The sequence below is a fragment of the Planococcus citri genome, chromosome 4 (assembly GCF_950023065.1).
Source record: "Planococcus citri chromosome 4, ihPlaCitr1.1, whole genome shotgun sequence".
Lineage (NCBI taxonomy): Eukaryota > Metazoa > Arthropoda > Insecta > Hemiptera > Pseudococcidae > Planococcus > Planococcus citri.
The window spans coordinates 23,805,090-23,821,449 of NC_088680.1; the positions used below are offsets into that span (position 1 = coordinate 23,805,090).

Consider the following 16,360-nt stretch of genomic DNA (forward strand, 5'->3'; position numbering starts at 1 on the left):
TTGGTGAAAAGGAGGGAATTCAGTTTAAATGAAATTGTTTGAAAAATATACATAATTAAAAATGTGTTTAAAAAGTTACCATCAACAATTTTTAAATTTTTTTTAGTTTTTAAAAATTGGCCAAAAATTTAAAAATCAACTTCAGCTCCTAAAATTTTGGTTACGAGGTTTTTAACGTGCTGTTTCAATGTAGCTTAGTTTTTTGTTCAAATCGACAGGCCCTGCTTCAAAAAATTCCCTGGTAAAATGATTTTTTTTTCATTAAAAAAAATTCATGTTTCCCTCGTATATTTTTTGAATCCACTGATCTTGAGAAAATATTATTGAAAATGTTCAATTTTGATAAATTAGCGAGCATTTGTCGATGAAGTGGGGAGGGATTCATAAATCATAATATGATAGGTAAATCAACTGTCAGAAGTTCAGAAGAACCCCTTATTTTATCCTTCTCGAGATTTTTTCAACGTACTTACTTATTCTTTAAAAAATGAAAAAAAAACTTTTACATGAAAACTTAAGTTTGTTTTTTTTAATGATTTCAGATTTCATTACGACAATGGAGGACCTCAACTTACCTACATAAATGCGGAGCAGCTTTGTTCAATGAAAACTGGGCCGTTACAGCAGCTCATTGCGTCGAAAAGTACGTAAAAATAGCTAAAAAATACACCACGTTACTCAATTTCAACCTTTTCTTTCTCCCTAACCTAACCCTGTTATAAAAAAATCTCTTACTACGTATTTATTTAATTTCAGCGTACCACCGAGTGACTTACTCTTGAGGTTAGGCGAATTCGATCTGCAAACCGAAGAAGAGCCTTATGGATTTCAAGAAAGAAGAGTTCAAATAGTCGCCTCGCATCCTCAATTCGACCCTCGAACTTTCGAATACGATTTAGCTCTTTTACGATTCTACGAACCGGTTCAATTCCAACCAAATATTGTTCCGATTTGTGTACCGGAAGATGATACCAATTTTGTAGGATCTTCTGCCTTTGTGACCGGTTGGGGACGACTTTACGAAGGTAAATTTTATTTGAAAAAAAAATCGGTTAAAATTGAATTACAAAGTAACGTAGGATTGAAAATTTCGGGGTAGGATGTTTTTTTCTTTTGGTTGATTGTAAATTATTAGTTACCTATCTAGATCTACGTATAATGACGAAGCGAAAAAGATTTGTAGCTAAGTTCTTTCTATGATGTGTAGTTAGGTAGGTAAATGAAACGAAAGAGACGCACTTCTAAGCACTGCAAAATGTATCGTTAGGTATTCAATTTTCATCGTAATAACCTGCATCTGATTCTATTGAACGATAAGTTGATAACGAAACATAGTTGGGTAAAATTACAAGCTCGAGTCTGATCCAGTATTGAAAATCTACGCAAAAGCTGAACACGATAACGAGACACCGGTTCAGTATACTGTATTACGTTCAACTATATCGATTGTGAATCGTGTGAATTTGTGTTTTAAAAAACGATCAAAATTCGTAAATCTCGGTTTAGGTTTCGTTTTGTCGCGTACGTTATGAATTTCTTCAAGAGATTTCGGTTTACTAAGAAAAAAGATGCCGAAGAACCTTCTGCGCGAGATCGTATGCTGGATTTACATTCGAATCGGGGTGAATTAGCCGAACCATTAGTGGTGAATTGCGATAGCACCGAATTATATAACGAATCGGTCGACAATGTACCTTTATTAAAGGTCTGCGAATCACGTCAGCAATCACCTTTGATCGATGTTTCCACGTTGAAGGATGTTCTACGAAGTAACATTGTTTTTCCTGCCATTCGTCAAGGTATGTCGTATTCGATCGAAGTTTGCGGTAATAGCGGACAATGTTTAGACCTGGGTGAAAACCAAGCACCTCCTAACGTGAATATTTTCGCACCTAATAACTCTATCAGACGTCCGGTGATACAGCGTTTGCCTAGAGACGACAATATGCCAGTCGAATTCGACTTTTATAACGATATTCCACACGAGCCGAATAACCAGTTGCAGTTGGCTGAAATCGAATTTCCGTACATCGAAACGCCTAGTGTGACATCTTCTCGATTATCCGGAATCGATAATTATCACGGACCAGGATACGTGAACATGAATCCAGAAGCACCGGTACCTCAAGTCGATGCGGCTAATTTCTTCGTGTATGCTGACGCCGATAATGTTCAGCAACTTGAGCCAATGTATCCGACCTATGGAGCCTATTCGTCCGAACCTTCACGAATCCATCACCTAGATCAAGATCCGGGTCCAGCGAACATGCCAGCACTTCAGACCGTATCTTATATCCCACCTATGATACCGATAACCGAACCTTTATCTCCGATAATACCCGACCTAGTCGACCAAGATACTCCTATACTATACAACCTGCCTGTAGTTTACATCATACCAGTAGTTCCTCTATCGATCCAGCCACTTTTTCTAGCACCAGTCGAACCGAACAGTTTCACGTACAGCTTACCAGCACCTTTGGCGTTCAACTGCGTACTACGAACACCATTTCCTCAATTTATCTACAGCGTCGAACCGTGCAGAGACCCTGGATGCCCTTTTAGTTACCGGTATCGTTGCCCTACACCTCAACTCGAACCAGGCCAGACCGAGCAACGTCGCAGAACTACTCGAACCTCAGCTGCTAACAACTCATCGTGCCAGTTTCGTCGAAGCACCGGGTTAAATTATCAATGCAGTAATTGCCTAAGCAACGAGAACGAAGAAATCGAAGAAGATACGCCGAGAAGAAAAGACGAAAAAATACCTCCGCCGGTTCGCAGACTCAGCGATAAATTCGATTCTCCGAGACCGGAGTCGACGAGCAATCCGACGATGAATACGTCTCAGAGAACTGAAACCAGCATCGAAACGGTCACCACTCAGATGGATAGTATTTCGTTGAATGGTAACGAGTTCAGTAGAATGTCTCAGATAAGAGTACGAATCAGTGCCCGAGATGAGAATCATAATCGAGGAAGGCAACATCATCCTCGTGCCAGCCAAGTTGTTCAGTTCAGGAGGAATAAACGTAATGGGATTTTAAAGCCTAGGAATGTGTGTTTCCATCGAGAGCCGTACGTGCTGCAGAATAATTTCCATGTGCTGAAATCAACGATGATTCGTGAAGTGAATCTAGCTCGAAGTACATTTAGTTGCGTCGATTGGCTGAAAATTCCAAATTTCAGCAATGTCCGGAGATTTTCGCTGAGCTCTTCGTCGTTTCAACGTCGACCTTATTTGTTGAGTATGTCACGAAGTAAGTTTTATGATGGTTTGGTTGGGTTTTGACTCGATGAGCGGATGAAGGAATATTGATAGACTGTTTATACTGAAGATGTGTACGTTTAGTTGCCTAGTTGTCTACGTTGAAGGCAGTAGAGAATTATTTTTTTCATTTTATTTGGATCCATGACTTTTTTTCCATCGTATTTCAATGTGATGTTTTTTTGGGAGGGAGGTAAGGAAGGGTGGAGAAATTGTCAGGTTTGAAAATGTTTGGAATCATTGAACGAAAATTTCTCAACTTTTAGACCTGAAAATGACATTGTTTTTTAATCATTTGTAAATTAATAAACAAAATAATCTGCTTGTAATATGTACATGATTTTAATATTGATTGAATATATTTTTCTGCCTACAGATGGTCCACTTCCCACTATTTTGCAAGAAGTATCAGTGCCTGTCATCAATAATTCCGTTTGTGAAAGCATGTACCAAAGTGCTGGTTATATTGAACACATACCGAATATTTTCATCTGTGCTGGATGGAAAAAAGGAGGTTTCGACTCATGTGAAGTAAGTTATCAAAACAAAAAATACGTATGAAGAGCAAATTAATTATTAATCGAAAGGTAACAGTAGTGGTGGTAGTGGTAGGGATGATGGATGGATACCTACTTCGTTATTTCGCCAATTTGAATGACACCGATGCAAAGTTTCAAAATATCATCGTTGGGTATTTTTTATTTGCTGTTATGAATATTTGGGTTGAAATATTATATGTATCAATTTTGTCCTTAGCTTTCCCAAATTTTTTTTTGATCGAATTAATGAAAATAATCTACCAATTTCGTGGTAAATTTATCTTCATTTATCTCGCTTTATTTGACCATTTGCAAAATTATATCTCATCATTTTCATCACTCTCATAATTCAGTTTGGAAAAAAAAATTGTTGAAATATATAATTATAGCAGCAGAATCCGATAAATGAGGGGGAGGGGTGCTAAAATTTTGTTTAACGGTTACTGATTAATAGAAAAGTGCAATCTTGAAGAATTGAATGCTTTGAAAAAACTTGAAAAATGATCAAAATGAGGTAGAAAAAAATCATTGAAAAATAATGCAAAATTTGTAAAAATATGATTGAAACATTCTAAAAAAAAAAAAAAAAAAAATGGATGTATTCAGTATTAAAATGCTACTTTTTGAATTTTTGACATACGTAATTCAAACAAATCCATTAATTTTTTTTCCAAGTTCTTACAAGTCAGATTTGATACCATTAGAGTCTACTGTCTACTTCAGTGTAAGTAGAAATTTCTGAAGTTGGCCATTTTTTTCAAAGTTTTTGAGACATATGTAGATAATGTCAAAAATTCAGAGAAATTTTTTCCAAGTTTATAAAAGTCAAAGAGAAGATTTTAAAATCAAATTAAAACTAACAAACTTTTTTCCAAGAGTCTGATTAAGTCTGACTTAATTTGAAGAATTTAGCCTATTGAATTTTCTTTTCAAGTTTTAAAAAATAAAACAATATAATGTAATCAACTCAATGCATTTTCAGAACTTATTGAATTTTTTCAAAGTTTTTCAAAGTTTGCATTATTTTATGAATTGATAGTTGTAATAATTTTTCCCGAGTTCTTAAAAGTCAGAAAAAATATGGTGAAATCATAATTTCACATTTTATTTTAAATATCGGTTTCTCAAAATTCAAATTTTTTCCAAGTTTTTGAAAATCTGATATTATGTTAGAAAGTCAATTGAATTTTTTTTTCAATATTATTAAACTTGATTAAAATATGCAGAAAATTCATCAAAATTTGAACCAAAATGATTTTCAGTTGGATAAATTGTTGATAAAAATTATTTTCCAAAAATGAGGTAAAGTAAAATTTAATCAACTCTTCTACTCGTAGTTGATGTTTTAATCATTTTCGTATTAAGTTTTCTGCGAATCGCCCAATTTTTTCAACTTGGAAATTAATTGTTTTGATTTTTAGATGAAGAGAGAAGGGAGGAGAGGGAACTGAGGCTAGAGAAAAAAAGATAAACTGCACTCGCAAGTTTTTTTTGCTTCGTTCGGATTGATGCATTTAGGTTAGGGTCAAAATATTATTAAATTTGAACAAATTAAAATGCCTGAAGTAATTCCTATTTTCCACCGTTGAAAAGAAAAAATAAAAAATCTAAGAAATTTCTTAAGGAATTATTTTTTTTAATTCACTGAAAATTACCTAATCAATCAAGTAATCAAATAAATCCAATGTTTTAAAATAATTTGTTTAATTTTCTAATTTTTTAAACGTTTCAACAATTTTAAACTTTTTTTTTTTGCAAATTACCAATTTTTTTAAAATGTTTTGATTTTTTTTTGCTAATAAATATGAGCATTTTGAATTTTGGATTAAATTTTATGCAAAGCTTAGGTTTTATGTTTGTTTCTTTTTTAAAAAATATTTCTCCCTATTCTGACATCTTTGGTGTTTGTTCAAATTTTTTTGAAATTTTTCATGCAACTTAAATATTTTTCATACTTACCCGAATATTAAAATTTTTCTTGAAATTATTTCAGAAAAGGGTAGTTAAAATGTTGATTTCTAGAATCAGTGTTTAACCCCCCCCCCCTCCCTCAGCATCAGAAATCGATCATTCGTAATTCTGTTAAGCTGAATTCAATATTATCTATTTATTTATTCGTAGCTTTATAGCTTTATTTTTTTCAATTAATTTAAAATATTCGACTAAATTCGCCATTTTCTCTACAGGGTGACTCGGGAGGTCCGATGGTGATCCAGAGACCAGACAAACGTTGGCTTCTGGCCGGAATCATATCCTGGGGTATCGGCTGCGCTGAACCAAACCAACCCGGAGTTTACACTCGTATTTCAGCATTCCGAGATTGGATCAATCAAATACTACAATTTTAAAATTTAATTACTCGCTATCATTTTTCTAGACCCAGGGTCTTTATTCGTCAATTTATCGCGTTTTGATTTTTTTTTAACCGTGAGAATTTTAAGACGTATGATGATATTTGAATTTTTAAAGTTCGTGTAACGAGATGCTGATTTGTTTCGATTACCTACGGGATAAGGTGGTTTTAAATTACCGCTACGAAGGTGTCAAATTTGCGTCGATGAGTGTAATAAGCAAAATAATAACAAAAGACGTATTATTGTAATACGAGTTGAGAATCGCTGCGTTATGACGTGTGTATTTATACTATTCTTTCATATTAAATGATGTACATTTTGTAGGTACTGTACCGGTGTAAAATATTGTATTATATATTTATTGCATTTATTCGTACGCTCGTCGAAAGGTATTTCCATACTTATGTAATTTGTTGATTACTGTTGTTGTCGTAGCTTTTTCGATATCGTAGGCTTTCCACAGCCTTATAGAGATTATTTATTTTCTTCAGTATTAATATTTTTATGTGGCAATTTTCTCTATTGTATTGACAACGAATTTTAATGTGTTCATTTTTACATTGACTTTTTTTTAGAAAAAAAAAGAAAAGAAAACAGTATTTTAATTAGATTTTTTTTTATACTCTTGCGCGCATTTTAAACTTTTTTTATCTTCGGTTTTTATTTAACTCGGGTGTTTCTTTCTTATGTAAAATCTTGTATTCGTGATGTTGTGTGAACTTTCATTATTATTTATGTATTTGGAACTGATGATATGTTAATTTTATTCTTTCAAATTGACAAATTCACTTCTATTTATGGATGTAACGTTCTTTTTAAAAATTTAATTTTTGGATGTGGATAATGCGACAACGAATTATTATTTATTTATTTATTTTTTTGAAACGTTACGAATATTTTTTTTAATACGGTAAAATTATTATTAAAATAGACCTATCTAATGAGATCCGAATAGGGCTATTATTTTATTTCGAACAATTGAAAAATAATGCATTTAAAAATGGCTGCGTTTTTTTTTACGATGTTTGTGATTTGATTTATTTAGTTAGGTTTATAAAATTAATTGTGATGTTATTTATTGTATTTTTCGTACTTTGTTATTGTAATGTGTATATATAGATGGTAATTTAATGTAAAATGGCATTTATTTAAAATATTTGTATTTTCCAAGGTGGTAAAATAATGATTGTTATTGCGTATCTGTGTCGCGAGTACAATACTGTTTATTTATTTCTTTTTTTTCTCTCTTTGATTTTCTTATGTGGTTTAACGTTTTTTCTCTTTCTATGTCAATAAAGTTATATTTTTTCATAGCTCGAGTAATTTTTGCTAGAAGTAAGAATTTTGTGATTTTCGTAGGTGTTGCTAAATTATTGTATTTTGGTGCTTGAAACTGTGAAGGGCTGAGTTTAAGCTCCAAAAATGCTGATATTTCTCACTGTTTCATTGAAAGAAGGAATGTAGACGATTGACTGCTGGACTGGAATACCTAATTATTTTATTTTAGGGTTTTCAGAAACGAACAAAAAAATGTTTTAAAAAAGATAGATAAGACATAGTTAATTAAGATAGCAAGTTTATCCCCATTCCCTAGGCATCAACAACCCTTATCTGTACTGATAAAATATACTTTGTTTTATGCTGCAATATTTCTCTTTAACGAACACCTAAGCAGATAAGCAATGCACCAGTACAATATCTCATCATTTATTTCCATTTTTAGAAACAAATAAACAAAATCGATAATGATAATTAATAAATTCCCACGAACAAAGATTTGTACTCGTGTGCCTTTTAAAATTATCTCCAAACGTCTCTAAAAATAAATCGCCATTTATTCTTTCGCTGAAACAGCTGTTCGATGACATGCGTACGTATTGGCAACACTGCGAAATTCATGCCAATGCAATACGCAACTTGTATGTTTACCTTTTGTTCACAGTCAACATGAATGGAACACACTGAGCACAACACTAAAGTGTTACCATTTTGGTAAGTTTTAATTTGAAAAAACCTCAGTGTGCTAGTTAAAGAGTTCGAGGTGGAACGTGTGTTGGTCGTTTGGTGTTCGGTTGGCTTCGGATTGTTTTATTTTTTTCGCCATTCGCCAATTTCTTCGGTTTAATTACTAATTTCAATAAACTATTTATCGAGTTATATTTCACAAGTGAACTTCAACGTGTTAGTAGTAATTTGTAAACATCTTCTACGAAGGAAACCTTCGGTCTCAGAGTATGCTGAACAGTTACAGTTTTCGTTGTTAAATCATCTTATCGAATACGAGGTAATTTTATAAACATCATAATTCATAGGATACGATTTAATTATCGCTTTTAGTCAACGATCAATTTTTTACAAGCTTGAGTGTTTGTATGGTTTCGTAAAATGTGTGCTGTTGACTGTTGTGCATATTTGACAGCTCGAACGATGAGTCTTGGTTCGAGTTTACTTTGGTCTTGTACACTAACGTTCGATTCGATGAGTAATTTTTATTCGATGAATGATGGTGGGATTTCACAGATATATTTGTATAAACCTGAAGGAATAATTTGATATGGGATTATGAACAAAATCTAAAAATGTTTCGAAGTGAATTGGGTCACTTATTTACATTTGCACCGAAGTGTGTTTGATTGATTATGCAAAAGATTAAGTATTTTGTATCTATACAGCAATACGATGATTATTATTGGTAATCAGCTTTATTTTAAAGATTCTTCGTGATTGAGAAATGAGAATTTACTTTAATGATCCTACCTCAATAATGGCCATGAATTTGCGTATTCAAGTATGGCTTTCGCGAACCTATTTTAGCTTCGAAAGACCACGAAACGAAACGCACTCAAGGACGTAATATTCAAGATCGAATCAGCTGTGCTCCTGCTCAGCTGACGTCATCGTATTTAACTACTCCTTTCCTTCCTTCTCCATCTACTTGTAATAGTATTGGTGTTTTCAGTTGTTTTGTGTTTTCCTTCGAAACGAAATGAGATTGGGTTTTGTATGGTTGTTTCCTTTGTCTTATTATTTTGTGGTGGTGAGATCATCTTCGATGGATTGTAATTAGGTATTATGGTTCACGAATCGATGATTGTATTGAGATGACATCAACCAACTCTTACGAGTGTTTTAGGAGGACAGGAGGAGTGAAAATTGAAGAGTATTTTTAATTAGGTATTGAATATTTTAAGGATCATTACTGTCTTCTTTTTTTTTTTTCTTTTCTAAATCATTTATCTATCATTTATGTATAAGCGAATTTTTTATAATTACACTCGAACAAACTGTTTCTCCTCAACTCACCTACCTTTTACCTTTTTGACCTATTTAGAAAAACCAGCGAGAATTTTTCTCCCTTTTCAGAGATTTCTTTCGAGTGGAATAATTTGATGAGAGAGTTGTGATGCTGAAAAAATACAGTACATGACGTCATCATGTCAGCTTTACTCGGGGTTTAGTAGGTAGTTTGAATCGAGTATTATGGATTATTTTATTTTGTTTGTTTGAGGTTTTTCCCCCCTCCTTTTGAAGCGTGTTTCATCGGTAACGAGTTGATACTGTATTGAAAATATCGCAGGTGAATGAAAATTTTCCATGACGATGGGATTTATGAAATTCGTCTATTTAGCTGATGGGTATTTTTTAATGAGTGAGGATTGAGGAGCTTCGTTTGCTTTAGCTTTGCCAATTATCTCTTTTTATATTACCAATTATGATACTAGGATGGGTTTTTAAAATGACGTTGCGAGTGAAATGGAGAGTTTTAATTATATGAGGATATGAAAAGGATTGATGATAAGATAGGTATAAAAAATACCATGGGATTGTTCTCTGTTTTCTTGGGAAACTGTTTTGGTCTGTTTTTTTCTGGTTTTCAATATCACAATAAACCTAAAGTGTCAATTTTTGACATTTTACGTAATTCTTATTTAAAAATTGAAATTTTTAATAATGATAAAGTGATTTAAAAAAAAACCGATTCTAATTTGACAAAAAAAAACAAAAATGATTTTTTTTTCAAAGCAATTCCACTTTTAATTTTTTAAAGTTCAATTTTTTAAAAATGCATATTTTTGAAAAATTAAAAGAGTAGGTAATCCTTATCGAAAATCAACTACTCTAACGTCAGAAGTTTTTTTTTCAAAATGGATTTTTCATTTCCCCCTTTTTCAGTATTTTACTTACTTATTTCAATTTTTCAATTGTTTTTTTTTTTATGAATGAAAGCATGCGGATTAGAACGAAATACAAAAAAATTATCTGAATCAGAATCGCGAATCACTGCTCAGTGCTCATAAAAGTGAAACGAATCATTTTTGGTCGAGTTATTGTATTTTTTTATTTTTTTTTTTTTTTGGTATAAATTGCTGTAAATTGATTTTATTTCCTAATATCTTTTAGTTTGTGAATTAAGATCTTCAAAATATGCCCTTTTTCGCCTTCTTTTTCAATATTTTCGATGAATTGCATTCTCCAAATTCAAAAATTACCAAAACAAGATGTTATGTTGGTTTAATTGAACAAAATTTCACAAAATTTGCATAAAATGAAGTGAACAAACCTTTTAAAACAGCATAAAACCCATTTAAAAACGAGTAAAAATTGATAATAGGTACCTCAGAACCCAGGATTTTCTCTAGGAGGGGGCAAAACCAGATTTCTAGGCATAAAAAAAATAGAAATTAGGAGTAATTTTCTGGAAACCTGTTGTAATGTGGTGTGATTTTATAAAAATGAAGGCAAAATTACTGCTCGAGCGAAAATTTTCAGAAAAAATGGGTCCAACAACAAAAAAAGTCCATTTTTGCATGTTTTATTTCAAATTTTCCCTCGCAAGTGGGGAGGGGGCAATAGCCCACTTCGCTACCCCTTGGCTACGCCACTGCCTCAAAATTTGAGAGAAATTTTGTGAAAATCAAAATTTTTTGTGGTTTTGCATTCTTTTATATTTTACTGATTTTTTTTTGTTTTTTAAATCAGAGAAATAATAACTATCAGGAAAGAAGTTCTTTTTTTAGTTTTTTTAAAGATGTTTTTCTTTTTAAATTACAAATTTTCTGTTTCTGGGTCTTCATTTTCAGTTTTCTTATGTTCATTTTTTTTAATATTAAAATGATCAATTTGATAATTAAATATTTTTTCGATCAAACATTTTTTCTGTTTTGTTTTTTCAATCTGAAAAAATATCAGTAAAAAAGTTGTTTTAAACTCTTTAGATTTTTTTCATTTTCAATGACCGCGAATTGTCTGTTTCTTGATTTTCATTTTTCATTTTCTTATTGTCAAGGTTAATTTTTTTTCAACATGAAAAATTTGGGCCAAATTCTGAGAGGTTTTTTTCCCGTTGAAATCGTGAAAACGTGATTTTGGCGTTTTTCCTAAGAGTAAAAATATCAGAATTTGGCCCAAAAAAGCTTAATCTTGAAAGTTACAGGAATGATCAAATGAAAAATTATTGAGCACTTGCTAGTGTGGTTCAAATGTAAATTCTTCAATTTATTTGAAAAAATGTGCTTAAACACCTTTTTTAGGGGTGCCTAAAGTGGGGGGGGGCTCTAAAAAAAGGGTTCGAAATTACGAATATACAGGAAGCTTAATCAAACTTTTTCATCAAGATAGCTGTTGAATATACACCTCAAAACGTTACGTTTGGCGCAAATCGTAAGTTTCTAGTTTTCCAGGGGTAACCAAAATTTCGAAATTGCGAAAAAATAGAAAACTGGATTTTTCAGTACCAGCGGAAAATTTTATTGAGCTCAAAATTTGGTAGGATGAAGGTCTTTCAGATATTAAACTGTAAAAAGCTTTTTAGCGGGGCTCAAAGGGGTAGGTTCAAAATGGTGGTTCCAAAATTTTCCAAAAATCACCCCCCCCCTCCACATCCACAACGTTTATCGAGTTCAAAAAGATGTTTTACGCTAACAAAAGTTTTTGAAAATAATACTCAGTGGTTCCTAAAATTCTTTTTGTAATCACAACTTTGGGAACCCCTGGAGCCCAAAAATGGTCATTTTGGGTTAACGGCCAACTACCGATTCGTATTTTGGATATTTATAACTTAAGAGTGGTCTAGTCGAAGGGGGCCAAAAAATGACCTTATCGGGACTCTTCCTTTAATATTTTCTTATCAAACGATGTATTATTTTTTCGTTTTGAAAGTTTTTTCTTGCCTTTTTTTTATACGTATTAACTCGCTCAAATAATGAAGTTAAGTCTCTCAATTTTACTTAAATTTTTCGACAACCACCATTTCGTTCCTAATCCTTCGGAAGGGGAAGGGGGTAGAGTGCCTGCCTCTTGATTTTTACCTATTTGCAATTTTTTGCAAAATTACTAAAATTTAAGGGCTCAGATTTCAAAATGGTTGAACTTTGAAGAAACGTGTTCGCTAAAAAAAAAAGTACCTAAAAAGAATACCTACGTAATATTAATATCTAGTCAAATTGATCTTCATGGGGCGTTGTTGTTTGAATAAAATTAAAATAAAATCAGCGTTTTTATGAAAATTTACGTATTCGTTTATTTAAAAATTTCATTTTTTTTTCATTTTTTGTCGTCATTTTTTTTGGTTTCATACATTATTTATTTATTCGTGCTTTTATTTCTATATTTTTTTGGTCGTCATTTAAAATTTTTTATAATGTTCCTGCTGCAAATAAATCAAATAAATTGGTCATCATTTGGATAAAAATAGTTGAAAACGAAAATGGACTCTTAAAAATGTAAAAATAATGCTTATCCTAAAAAAATTTCTGGTTTCATAATTAAAATTAATTGCGGAAACAGAATTTTTGAACGGTAAATTCCAGACGAATGATATTAAGCAGTAGGTATTCTTGAGTTCATTATTATAAAAAAAAAAAAACGATCGCTAATTTATGGATTAACGTCAGTGAATACTGAAAAGACCCAGACTATAGTAAAAAATTTCACTCCGCGAAGAAAAAAATTTAAACGATGAAAAGAAGTTCACCTCTAAAAAAAGCCCAAAAAAATTTTCCATAAAAGCGAGGTCAATAAAAATGTTGCTATAAATTTGACTACAAATTGCATTTCTTAACATGAAAATCTGCTCGATTGCGTGAAAAATAAATGAAACAAATAAAAAGTTTGAAAAAATACGCCGGATTTACCACGAATCCTGTGTCGTAAATTCTTACACAATCACGAATAATTTTTTTTGTTCGCTCTTTGTCATGAAAAAACCCCGTTTGTCGTTTTTCGCGGATGTTCCACATTTAGTAAATCCATTTGAAAACTTTGAAAGCTTTCCGTTCGTCGTAGTATCGGATTACTTTTCGATTACAACTGCTTCTGTGTGGTTTAGTTAAATTGACGACCTCGCGTGCTAGGTACTTCGTTTGAGGAAAAAAATACTCGAGTAACAAATTTTCGATACGAAACGTATCTACATAATATCTACCTATAGTTTCGTATTTTCGTAGTATTCTTTTGTTATTTTGCGTCCTCTTATAGTAGGTAACGAGGAAAGCATCGAGCCAACGACATGTGTGCCTAGTGTATGCCAATTTAAATACACGAAAGCGTAGTTTTTTCACTAAATTTGCCTCTTCGATGCCACACCTAGTCCTCGTTAGAATAACTAATTACCCTAGAGTATTATTTGACCAAATAGGGGGAGAGGGGGGCGAGCAGGGATACCGATGAATATTAATAATACACGCGGAAGGGACCGATATGGTCGAATCGGTGTTGTAGCTGTTTCTATTCGAGTATATTACACGTTCGTGGTCTCGTTTATGGAAATGCAAGTGCAGAGATTGGAACGACGAGAATATACTCGTAGTTGGCTGCAATGAACGGTTGCCAGAAAAAAAAGTCATTATTAACCCCTTTCTTGCCAGTTCATGAGACATCCTGGATACGTCGCCGTAGCTTGCTGCCCAAGCCCAAGAGTAATGGCAGCTGTGTTTGGAATTCTAGATGCAAATGAGTCTTCAACGCCCAACCATCCACGCCGAACGTTGATTTCCCATCGTCCACCTTTGGCTGCTCTGCTGCTGAGCTGCGTGTTGTTTAAAGACGTTGAAAATTTACGTGATGAGAATCTGAGCGTATACGGTTGGCTTAATTGTTTCAGTATGGTGTGTGTTTTGGTTCCTGTGTGTGCTGTGCTGTGCAGTGGCCCGGAATGAAATGGTCTAGACTGAGAAAAATGCATTTTTTTTTGAATGACTGGTACTAAGATTAAGGTTGATGTTTTGCCAAAAATTTGAAGAACTTCCTTCTCCTTTGCCACCTTATCAATGCAATATAGAATTTTGCCCTCTTCTGTTTTTGGACTCAAAATAACGAACAATCGCTCAAAAACCACGAGTTTGAGCTGCTTGAAAAGCTCATTCGAAATTCAAAATAATTTTTCAAAAATGATATAATTGTACTTTTTCAACTTGGTGATCCATTTGAGCCCATCTGTGCCACTTGAAAGGCTCAGAATGACATATCATTGCCGAATTTTGGACTGTTCGCTTAAAAACCATGATGCTTTTTCGAAATATTTAATTTTCAAGATGGGATCTTTTAATGGAGAGGAGCACCCCCTCCCCCAAATTTGGGCAAAACTTTCAAAAAAGATCTGAGGCATGTGATATATCGAATTGAATGTTTTTGATGACGTTGAACACGAATATGACGTCAGATTTTTGATCAGATCCCATCCACGCCCCCCAGCACCTCCCCAAATTTGGGCATAATTTTCAAAAAAAATCTGGAACATGTGATATATCGAATTGTACGTTTTTGATGACGCTGAACACGAATATGATGTCAGATTTTTGATTAGAACCAATCCATGACCCCCAGCACCTCCCCAAATGGGGCAAAAGTCAAAAAAATGGCTCCATTCGTGTGACACATGAAGTAATATGTTTTCGATATCGCTGAACACGAATATAGCCTCAGTTTTTCAAATTGACCCCACCCATGGTCCCCAAAACCTTCCCAAATAGGTAAAAGTCCAACAATTACGTCATCAGATGTCGAAAAAAATGAAGCGAATCACATTTTATAACACACGGTTTTTAAATTAGTTTTCAGTTTATTCAATATACGTACCAAAGTTTTCGATTTTTTACTTCTTTTTTCGGTGTAACAGTCACCATGGAGGACCTGAAGGTATATGGATGAGGTTTAATAAAAACAAAAACTAAGGCTATATTCGTGTTTATGCGTTATTGAAAATGTATTATTTCATGAAACAAATTTTTTGGTCTTTACCCATTGGGGGAGATAATGGGGGCCATGGGTGAGGTCAATTTGAAAAACTAGAGGTATATTTTTGTTCAGCGATGTTGAAAACATACTATTTCATGTGTCACACGAATGAAACCATTTTTCTGACTTTTACCCCATTTGAGGAGGTGCTGGGGGCCATGGATTGGGTCTAATCAAAAATCTGACGTCATATTCGTGTTCAGCGTCATCAAAAACGTACAATTAGATATATCACATGTCCCAGATTTTTTTTTGAAAGTTTTGCCCAAATTTGGGGAGATTCTGGGGGGCGTGGATGGGATCTGATCAAAAATCTGACTTCATATTCATGTTCAGCGTTATCAAAAACATACAATTCGATATATCACATGCCCCAGATTTTTTTTGAAAGTTTTGCCCAAATTTGGGGGAGGGGGTGCTCCCTTCCATTAAAAGATCTCATCTCGAAAATTGAATATTTCGAAAATTGACATGAAATAGCCCACTTAGAAGGAATCCTAAATCAGATTATACGGAAATCTGAAACTCATTAGATCGCTCCATTAATGTCCCCATTTTTAATTCTGAAGCCCAGCTTGAGCTGCGTTAAAGTGAAATCAATCCAAATTCAAAGGCCCAAAATTCGCAAGATTACTTTTTTTTTCTATACAATGATCCAAATTTCGAGTTTCGAGTCTGAAAATCATATCTTCAGAATCTCACAGGGCTTAAAACAAACCATCAGACCTGATTTTTGGCAACTTGAACCCAACATGATTCTCATTACTTCAAATATTCATAAATTTAAGCCCTCCTTGTACCAGATGTTTTCGTGACGCGGGAAAAACTCCTCTACGGTGTGGTAAAACATTGAAAATTTAACGTTTGAACTGCCTCAAGAGTCATAGAGGATATTGGCAAAGTTGTAAAGAAAAATTTCCGATCCGCCCAGGTCGATTACCTCTGAGCTGATTTCCGCCTTGCAC

The 16,360-nt window shown here is 33.3% G+C and overlaps 2 protein-coding genes across 7 annotated transcripts in view; both read left to right on the plus strand.

Annotated features, from left to right (window-relative positions):
* The window catches only part of LOC135842384 (serine proteinase stubble-like), an 83,837-nt gene extending 76,363 nt beyond the window's left edge, over positions 1 to 7,474 (plus strand). For all 4 annotated transcript variants that reach the window (XM_065359819.1, XM_065359821.1, XM_065359818.1 and 1 more), the window contains 4 exons: positions 543 to 643; positions 757 to 1,025; positions 3,645 to 3,799; positions 5,994 to 7,474. In XM_065359819.1, coding sequence (XP_065215891.1) covers positions 543 to 643; positions 757 to 1,025; positions 3,645 to 3,799; positions 5,994 to 6,155 — 687 coding nt within the window. In that variant the 3' untranslated portion in view covers positions 6,156 to 7,474. The remainder of the gene's footprint in view (positions 1 to 542; positions 644 to 756; positions 1,026 to 3,644; positions 3,800 to 5,993) is intronic.
* A 616-nt stretch (positions 7,475 to 8,090) lies between these two features.
* The window catches only part of LOC135845855 (atos homolog protein A-like), a 100,007-nt gene continuing 91,737 nt past the window's right edge, over positions 8,091 to 16,360 (plus strand). For 2 of the 3 annotated variants that reach the window (XR_010558847.1, XR_010558848.1), the window contains exon 1: positions 8,091 to 8,445. The gene's annotated coding sequence lies outside the window, so the exon portion shown is untranslated. The remainder of the gene's footprint in view (positions 8,446 to 16,360) is intronic. The other variant, XM_065364702.1, reaches the window with a different exon arrangement.